The sequence below is a fragment of the Podarcis erhardii genome (genome assembly GCF_964252035.2).
Source record: "Podarcis erhardii genome assembly, chromosome: 13".
In the NCBI taxonomy this organism is placed as follows: Eukaryota; Metazoa; Chordata; class Lepidosauria; order Squamata; family Lacertidae; genus Podarcis; species Podarcis erhardii.
In genome coordinates, this window is record NC_138502.1 from 28855096 (window position 1) to 28869642 (window position 14547).

General features: G+C 46.8%; 1 protein-coding gene across 1 annotated transcript; it reads right to left on the reverse strand.

Annotated features, from left to right (window-relative positions):
* Nucleotides 1–448: 448 nt before the first annotated feature.
* LOC309328093 (keratin, type I cytoskeletal 14-like) lies at nucleotides 449–10592 on the reverse strand. The gene is made up of 8 exons (XM_081838028.1): nucleotides 9730–10592; nucleotides 7688–7770; nucleotides 7376–7532; nucleotides 5607–5768; nucleotides 5366–5491; nucleotides 3933–4153; nucleotides 2565–2599; nucleotides 449–695 (listed from the first exon to the last, which is right to left on the reverse strand). Exons 1-8 carry the CDS (start codon nucleotides 10234–10236, stop codon nucleotides 598–600), a joined length of 1389 nt encoding a protein of 462 aa, XP_081694154.1. The 5' UTR covers nucleotides 10237–10592; the 3' UTR covers nucleotides 449–597.
* Nucleotides 10593–14547: the final 3955 nt, after the last annotated feature.

A 14547-nucleotide genomic window follows, 5' to 3' on the forward strand; every position in this document is an offset into this window, starting at 1 on the left:
GACGGGGATGATGGGAATTGTAGTCCAAAACATTGGAAGGACACCAAGTTGGGGGAGGCTAGTATAGACAATAAAGAGCAAGACAAACAAATGACTTATACCAAGTCAGACTCAGTATTGTCCTACTAGGCTATTGGGAGGCAGCTTAAGACGTTTTCACAAGGACCTCTCCCACACTGCATATTTGGGCACTGAGAGCATCATGGGAAACAATGTTTTGGAAGGTTTGGCCCTTCTGAATGAGATGCACTTTGATACTGCAATATTGAGACTCAACTATGAAGTCTAATCACACATATCTATCTATCTATCATCTATCTATCATCTATATCTATCTTTATGAAATTATTTTGAAAAGGCATGTCTTCTTTCCATCTAGGAAGGCTGAAGGTTGTTGGGTTAAGAGCAATGAAGCCATTCTCTTGAACTGACCACAGAAAACTCCTGATTTGCTGGAATGAACACACTTTATTAGAGCCTTGGGTATGCAGCCGTACAAGAACTCAAACTGCGGCTGGTAAGAAGAAAAGCAGGAAAGGGAAAATCAGAGCAGTATCTCAAATGAGAAGCAAAGGCTGATGTGTTCAAGGTGCAGACTTAACGGCCAGAGACGTGGACCTGTTCACGAGATGAGATCACTTTTCCATCTTGGACCTCCTCAACAATTGTGCGGACTTGGCGGGTGGTTGAGGGTCCTACAAGGAGACAGAAGGGGAAGAAACGTTATTTGCAAGAAAGTGATTCAGCCTTCACCATTTGCTGACCTGCCTCTCTGTGTCCTACACATCAGCCAAAGCTCACTGTTAGAAGGAACTGGATTTTAACATCTCCCATGAAACCTCAGAATGCATTGTTTTACCAAGCCATGGAAATGCAGAGCAAACTTTGCAGGACTGGCATTAAAGGGCTTCTTGTGCTTTGTTCAACATCTGCAGAACGTTTCTTCAACCTTTACAGACCTGGGGCCAATCTGTAACTCCGACCAGCCACTTTCTATTTGTAACATGGCTGCCATTTTTATTTCATACTGTATGTATCTTTCTCGTTTTCCTTCTCCCTCTCTCCTACACACACACACACACACACACACACACATGCACGCACTATCCCCTCTTCCTCCTTCCATCTTTCTCCTCTCCAGCTTACCCTTTCTTTAAAAAAAAAAAGAAAGAAAGAAAGAATGAATGAATGAAAATAGTGGCACGACCCCCTTAAGACTTAACTGGCATGACCTGCTTATGAAGAATTTGACTGAGTCACACTAGAGGTCTGTCTAACGCAGCATCCTATATCTACAGGGCTGAAGCAGATACCTCTGGGAAACCCACAACAGCCAGCAACTGATATTCAGAGACATACCACCTTTGACACTGAAGGCGACAAAGCTCTGATGCCAAACAACCATTGATAGCCTTCTCCTCCATGACTTTGTATATTCCCCTTTTAAAGTTGTTCAGGTTGGTGGCCAACACTACATCTTTCCATGCCTTAACTATGGGCTGTACTACATGTTATCTTTTCTATTCTGCATCTCATACCATTCCTCTTCAAAAGGAAAGGACCATAGTTCAGTGGCAGAACTTCTGCTTTGCATTCAGAAGATATGAACGCCAAGCCCCAGCATCTTCACGTAGGGCTGGGATAGAGCCCAATCTGAGTCTTTGGAGAGCTGCTGCCAGTCAGTGTAGACAATACTGAGCTAGCTGGACTAATGGCCTGACTCAATCTAAGGCAGCTTCCTATGCTCCTATAGTACAACCCATAGCTCGATCCGGGTTGAGTTACAACCTGGTTGTTGACTATGACTCATTCGTTGAAGGCCAGTGCCTGAATCCAATTCGTTTTCTGTGTCATCAAGTAACTACATGCATTGACTAATACAAATGACTTAGACGGCTTTGTTGAAACATGGCACCCTTTTATGAAATACTTCACTTATAATCCTGAAGAATGGCAACTGCAGAAATCACAGACTGGACTTTGGCAAACTTAACTAGATTGATCCCTAAAGGTAAAGGTAAAGGGATCCCTGACCATTAGGTCTAGTCGTGACCGACTCTGGGGTTGCGGCACTCATCTCGCTTTATTGGCCAAGGGAGCCAGCGTACAGCTTCCAGGTCACATGGCCAGCATGACTAAGCCGCTTCTGGCGAACCAGAGCAGCGCACGGAACCGCCATTTACCTTCCCGCCAGAGCGGTACCTATTGATCTAGTTGCACTTTGACATGCTTTCAAACTGCTAGGTTGGCAGGAGCAGGGACCGAGCAATGGGAGCTCACCCCATGGCGGGGATTTGAACCTCCGACTTTCTGATTGGCAAGTCCTAGGCTCTGTGGTTTAACCCACAGCACCACCCGCATCCCTTAGATCGATCCCTACTGGATGGTAAAAATATAGAAGCAGCTACCATCTTGAATGGCTAGGCCTATTTGTTGACAGCATACTGATGAATGTATCATCTCCTTATCCTGTCTGTTTGCATGCTTCAATATTCTCAGCTTTTATAAAACAAAGAGAACTTCTGAAAAGCAAAAGGAAGAGCAACGGCCCAACAGATCCTTACCGCTAGAAATCGCTGACGAATACTGGGAAGAAATGCTGCAAAGGGAGAAAGACAAGACTAGATTAGAGAAACATGAAGAGTTCGTTTTCAGCTGCAATGCAGCAGGTGCAGAAATGGTAATCAAATGCGCTAAAAGGAAAGGCACAACAACACAACCTTGTGTCCAGTTAATTTCGTGATCAGATTGCTTTAAAATAAAGGAACCCCAGAACATTTCCTGGAACATTTCCATTTGTTACATTTTCTCCTCTGGCCCAATACTATCGGCTTCTTCACACATTACAGCAAACACAGCTACAAGTGTTTGTGTGGAAAAGTGTACCTGTGTTGATTCATACAGATCAGCTGCTGTGTACACAGAGTGTATCCTAGTTGGGTGACACGTGTGAATAACTGTATGAGCATGCAAGCACAACTCTTTGTATTCACACAAGAATGCAAGTTGTACACTCATTGGATGTAACGTGTGAAAGGCCCTTATAACATTCTGCAACAGGCCAATGGGGGTGGAGGACTGGATACAGGACTTCTGTGTCAATGTCACCCTTAGAAATGTACCAGGTTCTCAAGCCAACAAAAGACGTTACTCAAGGGTAGCATGGTGTGTTGATTGCACCAAGAGCACCCACAACAGCTGGACCTAGTGTGCCAATGGCACATGATGTGCTTAACATACATCAGAAATAATGGGATGGGAGGACAGGCCGAGAACAGCCAGCAATCCTAAAAAATTACTTGGCAATTGAAAGACATCCTCTGTGATGGACTGGTTGAGCACAGAGGAATGGTGGGAGGAACCAGCTGGGGAATCACCAGGGGAAGAAGGCTCAGAGCCCGGGGAGCGGTGGTGGGACATTGTTAAGTGGTCAGAGGAAAAAGACTGGGAAGAAGAGGGGTTGAACTGATTCAGAATCAGAGGCAGAAACTAAAGCAGGAGAATGGGATGAGGAAGGCCAAGAGGCAGAGATGAGTCCAGCTGGTGCAGAGACATGGGTGTCTTCTCGTGCTGTGACAAGCTTCCCTCCCCACTGGTGTCCCAGAACCAGAAGAGGTGTGAAAAGGGCAGGGGAAAGGTTGGCTGCACTTATGCACAGTCTCCGATTGCTTGGGGGAAACCCTGGAGTGGAGTGGGCTGTGACAAGGTGGGGACTTTCAGTGATCCATGGGGCAAGACCTACCAGGGATGAGCTGCCAGGTTCATTAGGCCCGACACTCCACCAAGTCTGTGCAGATCATGTTCTTGCTAACAAAGAGTTAGTTCCAACTTGCACAGTGTGATTTACTGCCAGCTCACTCCTGACATCCTCCTGTTTCAGCCTATTGACTTCTTATCCAACATTAGGAAACAGCCCCCCTCTTTATACATACTGGGCTTCCTCTCCCTCCAGCAGGCGGCGGTAGGTGGCGATCTCCTGTTCCAGGCGGGTCTTGGTATCAAGGAGGATCTTGTATTCGTGGTTCTGGCGCTCCATGTCGCACCGTAGCTCACCCAGCTGCTCCTCCACGCTGGTGATCATAACTTGGATCTGGGCGAGCTGGGCTCCATAGCGGGACTCCGTCTCTGCCAAGCTGCCTTCCAGTGCTGCTTTCTGGGGGAAGAGAATTGAGAGAGAGGAAATCAGAGTTAGCTTCTGAGAGAAGCTGCACAGCAACCTTTAATGTTAGAGTCCTCCAGCGGTGGCTGGTAGGGCAGAAGGATGGGAGCCCAACAGTAGGTGGCGCCAATGAGCCAAAGACAGACACAGACACCCTCTGGCTGGTCAGAAGCAAGAAGGCAGGCAGGTGGCAGCTCGTTGAGGACAGACTGAGGTTGGTGGGGCAGCACCCCATTCAGCCTAATAGACCTTCACTGGATTCCTCCCCGTAACTGGGAATCCTGTGCAATCAGATTCCCAAATCGAAGGGAAACACAGGGGCTCTTGGCCCATGCATATTAAGAACATAAGAAGAGTCTTTCTGAGTTATGCCAGTGGCCCATCTAGTCCAGAATTCTGTTCTTCCAGTGACCAACTAGATGCCTGGGGGAAGCCTACAAGCAAAATCTGAATGCAACAGCACTCTCGCTACTTGAGACTCCCAGCAGCTAGCATTCTGACTGTGTGTCAGGATGTTGTCAGAGACTCCCAGCTAGTTGCCCAGGAAAGCATAAAGACAAGGAAAAGTTTCTTACAGTCCCTTTTTAATTTCAATCTTTACAGAGAGAGGCTATAGAACCCAGGCTCTTGGATAATGGCATTGTTCCAATGACTCTCCACTCCCATCCCCGTCTCTCCCACTTCCTCATTTATGACTTCTATGGGTGCTGCTTCATGTCCTCTGTCTTTGAGCTCTTTGCTCTCCTACTTTTAAGGCTCGCCGGGTTCTGGGAGATGGAGGGTCTGGAATGCTTTCTAATGACAACATGTCAGCCAGGCGTTGTTCTGGCTCTCCCACGATTTTCCAGCTTTCCCCCTCATCTGCCTCTGAGCTGCAACCCCCCTCAAACCCCTGTTGCAAATCTATACTGTCTTCCTCTTCCTCCTCCCTGGAAAGGTCAGCCCCTGATGCTGTGGAGGTAGCCCACAGCCATCATGACTTGTAGCCATTGATAGCTCCATGAATTTGTCTAACCCTCGTTTACGCCCTCCAAGCTGATGGCCATTACAACACCTTCTGGAAGCAAATTCTAATATTTGCTTCCTCGGAGAAGGTAGAAAATCATTGTTGGAATTCCCAGCAAGTCAGGTCTGGTGGTGGGATGCGACATTGTGCAACTGTTTCCCTGATTAAGGGGCAAGGAGAAGATTGCCTGAACGCCATACCGTGCTAAGCTGGGACTGCAGCTCTATTTCCAAGCCTTGGAGAGTTCGTCTCAGTTCCGTGATTTCCGACTTGCCGCTGTGCAGCTGCTCCGTGTTCATGGCAACTTCGCGGTTCAGCTCTTCGGTCTACAAGGAAATGGGGAGACAGCGCAATAGTGACCAATCAAAACACCCCCCATTATTATCTTGTTTCTTTCCCCCCGCCCCCAAGAAAGTGCATTCACCCCAAAGGAAGACCCACCTTGCTGAAGAACCACTGCTCAGCATCCTTCCGGTTCTGCTCCGCCAATGTCTCGTACTGCTCACGCATCTCCGCCAGGATCTTGGTCAGATCCACGCCAGGAGCAGCATCCATTTCCACGGAGATCTCACCACGGATTTGGCTTCGAAGGACAGTCATTTCCTGTGATGGAGGCACATGGAGCGAGGTTATTCATAATTAAGATTCTATCATGCTGTTGATTTTATTGTACACCACTATTATTATTGTTTTTTTAAGTGTTGGCAATTTAGAAATATTCCTATAAACAAATCTGATGCAACTTCTTTGGGGGAAATTCCACCGATCTGAAAAATATAGGTTGTTTTTAAAAAGAGATTGGCCTTTGTTCAGCACTTAGATTGCAAACCCGAACGAAAGTGTCTTTCATAATGTGCTTCTGTTTCATGTAAGGATTTTCCTACATCCATCTGAAAACACGAGGCTGGTGTTGTCAAGGGTTAGCTATCCTGGATCAGTACCGTATTTTTCCGTGTAGAACACGGACCCCATTTTGGGAGACTCCAAATAAAGAAATCCCCCATATGTGCCATCTGTGTATAAGACGACCACCAATTTTAAACGTGAAAAAATAGGGGGAAATGTAGTCTTATACACGGAAAAATACGGTATTTACCATACTTGCCAGTAAACTAATTGAAGATGTACCAGAGAATGACTGGTAAGGGAATCAGCAGGTGCCTGTGGTCATTTGATCCTGACAGCCTAATTCTCACACAATGAATTATTTTGAGCCGTAGCCCCAAGGATTTAGTTCTTCTGCACGTTGCTCTGGATACAATGAGTTTAGGTTGGAGGCCAACCATTGCCGCAATCTGTCTTTGTAGAGACTGGTTTTTATCTCATTACTGTTGCAATCAATTGTAGACATTGCTACTACTCCGTTTTAAGGGGGGGGCGTGTAGTGTAGTTTTGATTTGGATGACTATTATTATTATTATTATTATTATTATTATTATTATTATTACTTCTTTTCAGCCAGAGCTTGCCAGAGCTCAGTTCTGGCACCTCTCAGGTGGGCACCATTGCCATTCTAAGAGAACAAGGGAGAAGTTCATGGTGAACTCTGGCACCTCTTTTTCTAGAAAAATAGCACTGATTTTTTATATTTTAGTAGTAGTAGTAATATGTGTTTATGAAATCTTGTACATTTTTTTCAAGGGCCGATTCTGCCCTAAAAGGCACACTGGAGCAGATCTAGGCTAGATTCTCACAGCTGTACTTGACATGCAGAACTCAGCCTGTTCGCTTTTCCAATGGACTTTTAAGGGCTGGTTCATTCATGCATCTTCAACACTTGATGGCTGCAGTATCTAAGAGTGACTTGCACTTGTGAATGGACCTTTACAGACAGAAGAGTCAGAACCTCTTTAAATGCAATGCTTTCCAATGGAGTCCATTCCTAGACTTGACGTCTGTGATCAAAGGTATGTTCATGGGTAAATCAGGCCCAGGTTTATGGTTACACAAATTGTTTGGTAAGTGTCTGGATCAGAGCCCAAGAGGTCTGTTTCCTGCCCATTTTTCCAATGATATTTCAAAGACATTTCATTGTGGCACAGCCTGTTGCGCTGGGCCATTCAGAAGATGCTTGTAGCATGTGCAACCACATTGGACAAAAAGAACGTGTGTTGGGTTCATCAGACATAAACCAGTTGAATGCTGGTGTCCTCCCCCTCTCCTTTAAAAATGTGCACCCCTCTGTGACATTGCCCATTGGGCATTCTTACCTCCTCATGGTTCTTGTGCAGATAAGCCAATTCCTCCTTTAGATTTTCCAGCTGCATTTCCAGATCAGATCTGGACAGTGTGAGATCATCCAAGACTCTGCGCAGACCATTGATGTCAGACTCAACACTCATGCGCAGGGCCTGCTCTGTCTCAAACCTGCATCCACAAAGGATTGAGAGGAAGAGGGAAGGGGAAAGGGGTAAGAGGTTGTCCCAGGAAATGTTTATCATACAGCTCCCAGTCATGGTGCTGGCTGTGAAACCAACCCAACCACTGAGTTTTGTGTGTGTTTTTTTAACAATTAAACCTACTTGGTTCTGAAGTCATCAGCAGTCAACTTCGCATTGTCAATCTGCAGGAGGATGCTGGCATTCTGAACACTGGCAGCAAGAATCTGCAAGGGAAGTAGGGAATGGGTGGTGTGAAATGGTAAAAATTCTGGGCAAGTTTTATTTTATTTTTAGGGAACCCTCGACTGGCGTTTCATTCAGGACCTAGCCTTGTGCTATGTGAAAGCTCTGGGTCGTTCTTTCTAATTTACTTAACAGAAAGCCATTTCAAGGGCAGGAAATCATAGAGGAATCACAGAATTGCAGAGTTGGAAGGGACTCTGAGGACCATCTGGTCCAACCCCCTGCAATGCAGGAATATTCAGCTGTCCCATTCAGGGATCAAACCTGCAACCTTGGCATTATCAGCACTGTGCTCTAACCAGCTGAGCTCTCCAGGAGAAGCGTGGCATGCACTAAATTATCATCATTAATATTTTTTAAAATGTGACATCTTCATCCTTCAGCATTCCAGATGCATTTTTACTAGGGCTCGTGCCGGGGAACATCCCAGTAGATAGTGCCCCATATTAATTAGTGGGGACACCATTTAGAGTACAGGGTCTAACCTACAGCTGTCCAGAATCTGTTGGGAGTCCCCCATATTAGCTCTGGCCACTGGCATTGCTGGCTGGGGCTGATAGGAATTAGAGTCCCACAACATCTGGAGAAGAACAGGTTAGTCACCCTCTGGATTAGACTTGAGGAACAAAAAATGTCATGGGCTGACCCCAGTTTTAAGGGATCCAAGTGGGCAAAATAAATTAACTTCCCGCACTAAGGAAATCCTAGTTAATTTTACTACAGAAGAGGCTTTGGTTTAGCTGATGGCATTCCTCCACAGCCTCCATAGCCCAACAGTTAATCATTATACCTCCCAACTAGAAGGTTGTGTTGGACCTTGGGCTACTTCACATAGGTACACCTTCAGAAAGGGTACACCTTCAGGAAGGGTGTACACTAGGAGCACCCCAGAGATTTCAGGGCCCAAACCTTAGACTTAGGGGCATCCCCTGGTGATGTCACAGAGGTGGGCCCTGGCCATTCTTCCTCTGCACTCACTCCCACATCTGAGCCCTGGAGATGGAAGTTAATTGGAAGAGGGAGTCTCTGCAATAATCTGCAGCTGGCTCCTGCCAGGCTAAAGCTTGCAGGCTGTATGCAGGCTGTCTTCTCAATAAATTAAAATTAAATTAAATTAAGGCACAAAAGAAAGTAGTATACCACTAATAGTACCACAATAGTAGTGTAGTAGTGGCAATAATGGTATTTCTGGACGATAACTGGGCTAGTTGCACCTACACAGCCAAGAGTCCTGAGGTGGCATTTAACTAAAGAAAGCTATGTACAAAAGGAGGGGAATACCCAATGGCTATGAAATGTAAGAGACAGGGGTAATTTAATGGCATTTCTATGCAAGGACAAATCGTCAGCAAGATAAGATCTGTGACCCGTTCACAGCACTAGCAAGCACTATCTTAAAAATCTTTGCTTTACCAATTTAACAGCTATAGTGGGAAAGAAACACACAGTTCTGATCAAGTCTAAATTCAAGGGGGGAAACATCAAATGTGCTGATCAATGTTAGCTCAGCAGGTTCATGTTGGAACTTCCCTTTAATATTATTTTCTGATTGTGGTTAATATTATTCTGACATCATCAGCTAAGTGTTCTTGGATTTTAAAAATCCTTGGCTTAATGCCTTCTTACATGTTACACAGACTAAAAGAATTGGATTTGAGGTCTCTGGGTGCTAAGCAGATTAAAAAGGGGGGGGGGTTCTCCCCAAACCTTTCATACTTTCCTCATGGGCTTGTTAAGAGCCAGATTGCTACGGTTTTCCATCCTAGAATTGTAGAGCTGGGAGGCACCCTGGGGATCATCTAGTCCAACCCCCAGCAATGCAGGAATCTGCAGCTGTCCCATATGGGACTCAAACCATCAACCTTGGCATTATCAGCACCACGCTCTAACCAACTGAGCTATCCAGGCTAAGAAGTCCCCTTAGAGTCACTTCACCATACCTTGCTCCGCAGATCCTCGATGGTCTTGAAATATGGGCTGTAGTCACGGTCTGGACCAGGTGCTTGCTTCTTGTACCACTCCTTGATCTTAAACTCCAGCTCGGTGTTGGCTTCCTCCAGCGCCCGCACCTTGTCCAGGTAGTTAGCCAGGCGGTCGTTCAGGTTCTGCATGGTCTCCTTCTCTCCCCCGGCCAGAAGGCCTTCGCCACCACCAGCGACAAAGCTTCCACCAAAACTTCCACCATAGCCTCCACCAAACCCACCACCAAACCCACCACCAAGGTTGCTGCTGCTGCAGAAGCTGCCCCCATAGCCACCCCCAAGGGCACTGCCTACCCCAGAGACATAGCGAGAGGAAGAAATGGAGACACCACCAGCTCCGCCATGGATGCTTGGGGCTCTGTATCCGCCGCCCATATGGACGGAGGAAAGCCGGGAGGAACCCCCAGCAAAAGAAGGCCCCTTCATCGAGGAGGAAGAGGTGTACTGCCTGTAGGTGGTGGTCATGGCTGCCAGGAAATGGAGACACTCAAGCCCAGAGAGATGTTCTTGCTGCTTTCTAAACAGCCAAGGGAACTAACGGCTCTCTCATACCCCATGCTCCTTTTATCTCCAAGGTTGGAGGGGGGCGTTGCTTTGGAAAAGCCCTTCTTCTCTCTACCTTGCATTCCCCAGAGCTTTCGTCATCACAGACATCAAAAGCCAACATCCACGCTCATCGTTTGTCTCCCCAGGTCTATTCATGCGTGTGTCACATTCCAGCAGATACACCTTGCCCTACAAAGGGCGGTTTTGTGTTTCCCCTTCTGTTCCCAGGTAGTGTGATTCAGAAAACAGGAGGACTATTGCTCAAGGGTACGGTGTAAGATTGCCACCTCTTTTTTTTTTTTTTCCTGAACGAACAGCGTGCCCAGGTAGAAACAATGAGCCCTTGAGAGCTGGAAATCTCAGGGAGAGGGGGGAAATCATTACAAAACAAAGGGATATTCATACAGGAGTCCAAGCTCTAAATGCCTTGCACATCTGTTTCTGGCAGGAGACGCAAACCTGAAAGTTCTGGCCAGGGGCTGCTTCAGGGAGCACAAGAAATGAAGAAAAAGTCCTACATAGAAGATTGCAGGTTCACATTGCATGGATGTGCAGTGGGAGATTTGTCAGTCGATACCCGTGGGAGCTTTGATCCCAGCACCAGAAGGGAATTCTCACCAATATCACAGTATGTGATGCTCTTTGATTGAGCAAAGATGCAGGGAAAGGAAACTACATCCGTAGAGTTTCTGATTGTTTAGCAGTTCTTACGTCTTAAAGAAAGAAATGAAACAAGGGAAGGCCTGGGACTATTGTTGAAGTTCATGGGAGCTTCAAAATGTCACATGTTCCAAGTTATTCCAATCATGATCACACCAGGCTCTCATTTCTGGTGGAGCTGAGTCACAATTAGAAAGTCAGGCAGTTCACAGCCTTGTTCGCCTCCTTCTGACAACTGCAGGGTGCCACAGTGACAGCAAGAGCTAAGCCTGCTGTGCCCTTGTGCAAGGAGACACACACACACACCTAACTGGAGAAAGTCGCACCCACTAATCTAGGCCCCTCACTTCCTAATTGCACTGCAATGAATTTGTACCCATGAACATTTTCAGGACAAAGAGTGCATTTCAAGGGCATAAAAAGGTTTGGGGGAGAGCTCGTTTTTGAAAGAAAGAAAAAACAGTATGAAGTTGTTGTTTTTCTCCAGTCAGCAACTTTTGTGCTCTTCCTGAGGCTGTGTACACGCTACACCTTTAAAGCACATTTGAAGCACATCTCCCTCTCCAAAGATTTCTGGGCACTGTAGTTTGTTATGAGCTGGTCAGAACTGTAGAGTGAACTCCTATGCCCCACTGAAATGGGGAATGCCTAAATGTGCATTACTGAAGGCTTTAACGTAAGGAAATTCCACTGGAGTATACTAAGTGGTCTCTGAACTCCTTGATGGGTTGATAATTAACTATTGTTGTTTTCTGCTAGGTAAACCATGAGTGTTTAACCTTAGATCAGGTGACAAAGGTATTTGGTTGCAAATCTCCATTTTGAAAGCCCTGTGGCATTTTGTGGCAAAAGTGGGTGTTTGTCACTACAATTTCATCCCACACTGATTTATACCAGAGGTGGGGAACCTGCAGACCTCCAGGCTTGTGCTCCCTCCAAAACATCAAAGGCAAAAAGCAGAATACCATCTTCCAGGGTGCCATCTTCCCATTTTTTCTTGCAAAAACATGGCGGCCATTTTGGGTGCCATGATCTCGCATAATTCCGCACTGCAAAAAAAGTCATTTTTCCGGGGGAGTCGTGGCGCAGAATCACACAAGATCACAGTGCCCAAAATAGCCACTGTTCTCTCATAAGGAAAATAACCCAGATTTCACGGTATTTCTGGGACAGTTGAGGGGTCTGCATCAGGCGCAACCTACACAGCAAATAGCCAAGGAGTATGGTGGGAATTGTAACAACATCTGGAGGACTAACAGTTCCCCCTACCCCAACCTGTGTGGAAGTTCTTTAGATCAGTGTTTCTCAACGGGGGGGGGCATATGGCCCCCTGGGGGCCCCCAGGATATTCCAAGGCAGCCACGGGTAAAATTATATAATTTGTATAATTATTACAAATATAAAAAAATGTTCTATTTATAAACAAAATACAAAATAGCTACCTTTCTATTGGTAGGAGGAGGGGGCACAGGAAGGAAACAAGGTGGGACCATGGTCGGAAAAAGGTTGAGAACCTTTTATATTCCTGCCAAATTTACTTCCAAATATTTGAGCTTGAGAAAGATGGCAGCAGTGAATCTGCTCTATGCAGCCAGGAACCAAAACAAACAAACCCTTATATTAATAATTTAGTGATGTATGGAAGTGAGAGCTGGATCATAAAGAAGGCTGATCGCCGAAGAATTGATGCTTTGAATTCTGGTGCTGGAGGAGACTCTTAAGAGTCCCATGGACTGCAAGAAGATCAAACCTATCCATTCTTAAGGAAATCAGCCCTGAGTGCTCACTGGAAGGACAGATCCTGAAGGTGAGGCTCCAATACTTTGGCCACCTCATGAGAAGAGAAGACTCCCTGGAAAAGAACCTGATGTTGGGAAAGATGGAGCGCAAAAGGAGAAGGGGACGACAGAGGACGAGATGGTTGGACAGTGTTCTTGAAGTTACCAGCATGAGTCTGACCAAACTGCGGGAGGCAATGGAAGACAGGAGTGCCTGGCGTGCTCTGGTCCATGGGGTCACGAAGAGTCGGACACGACTAAATGACTAAACAACAACAACAACATATTAATAATTAGGATGGCCAGGTGGAAAAGAGAGGTCCATTGCAAAAGAGGGATTTTCAGGCAGGGATGGTTTGTCACGCAAGTCACAGCTGCTGGCAAGCTACACACTTGCTGAAACTCCCTGTTCTGCTCAAGAAGGAAAAGCGAAGGAGCCCTTTCTTGCATCTGCTCACCCAGAAGGAGCTTTTGGGGTTTCGTGCTCAGAGAGGAAGCCAGGAGCAAAAGGAAGCGGGAACCTGGCTGAGCCAAAAGAAGCTCATCTTATCACCACCCTCTTCCTCCTCACACTTCAGGGAGTATCCCCAAACAGAGGGGTCCCATTTAACTCTCGTGGTTAACAGCCTATCCTTTGTGAAAATGTGTCACTGGGGGCTGGCGAACCTTTTCCAGTCAGCAAGCCAGATCCTGACTTCCCCCAAATTCCCCATGGTTCCTTTTGACAGGTAGGAATCCTGCACCTTTGAAATAAAACCACGCAGGCAAAAGCTCCGGGATTTACAGGCCCTCTGCTTTTTGCAGAGAGAGGCGTCTTCAGCTGCCCTGCACCTGACAGGATGGATGACATCAGGCGTAGGGCAGGTGAGCGTGGCTGGAGGGAAAACAGCCTGGTGGGCCAAATCAAGACCCCTCCTGGGCCTACGTCCATTGCCACACCTTCTGGCAGTGAATTCTGAAGGCAAATGCCGCTTGGATTGCAGACCTATGGACTTTACTGCATCCCCTAAAGGTAAAGGGACCCCTGACCATTAGGTCCAGTTGTGGCCAACTCTGGGGTTGCGGCACTCATCTCGCTTTATTGGCCGAGGGAGCCGGCATACATCTTCTGGGTCATGTGGCCAGCATGATTAAGCCACTTCTGGCGTACCAGAGCAGCGCACGGAAACGCCGTTTACCTTCCCGCCAGGTCAGTACCTATTTATCTACTGCACTTTGACATGTTTTTGAACTGCTAGGTGGGCAGGAGCAGGGACCGAGCAACGGGAGCTCACCCTGTCGCGGGGATTAAAACCGCCAACCTTCTGATCGGCAAGTCCTAGGCTCTGTGGTTTAACCCACAGCGCCACCCGCATCCCTACTGCATCCCCTACACACACAAATCTGAAATGACGACCCCCATCTCTGAGGGAGGGCTGTTTCCCTGGATATCTGCCTGCCTTCCACCCTCCAGTCCGGACAGCATTTGCATCAGAGCCAGAGAGCACTGGCAGTCATTGCCACATCATGCGCAAGGGGACTGCGTGCCAAATGCACGTTGTCACACTGTGACTGGCGCATTCTGTTTCCTCACTCCTGCATTTCCCACGCGTTGCCAGCATTGGCTCTTAACCAAGCTCTAATTATTTCTTTTTTTCCTCTCCTTTTCTTTTCACAGCCCTTCAGAAAGGTGGAAACAATTCTGTGTACTCGGGGATCAATAAAACTTGCCCTGGCTTGACTCCTGGCATCCTATTCACCTTGGCGCCTTTGCTTAAGGAATTACGTGGCTTCTGTTGGGTGAATAGCCTCA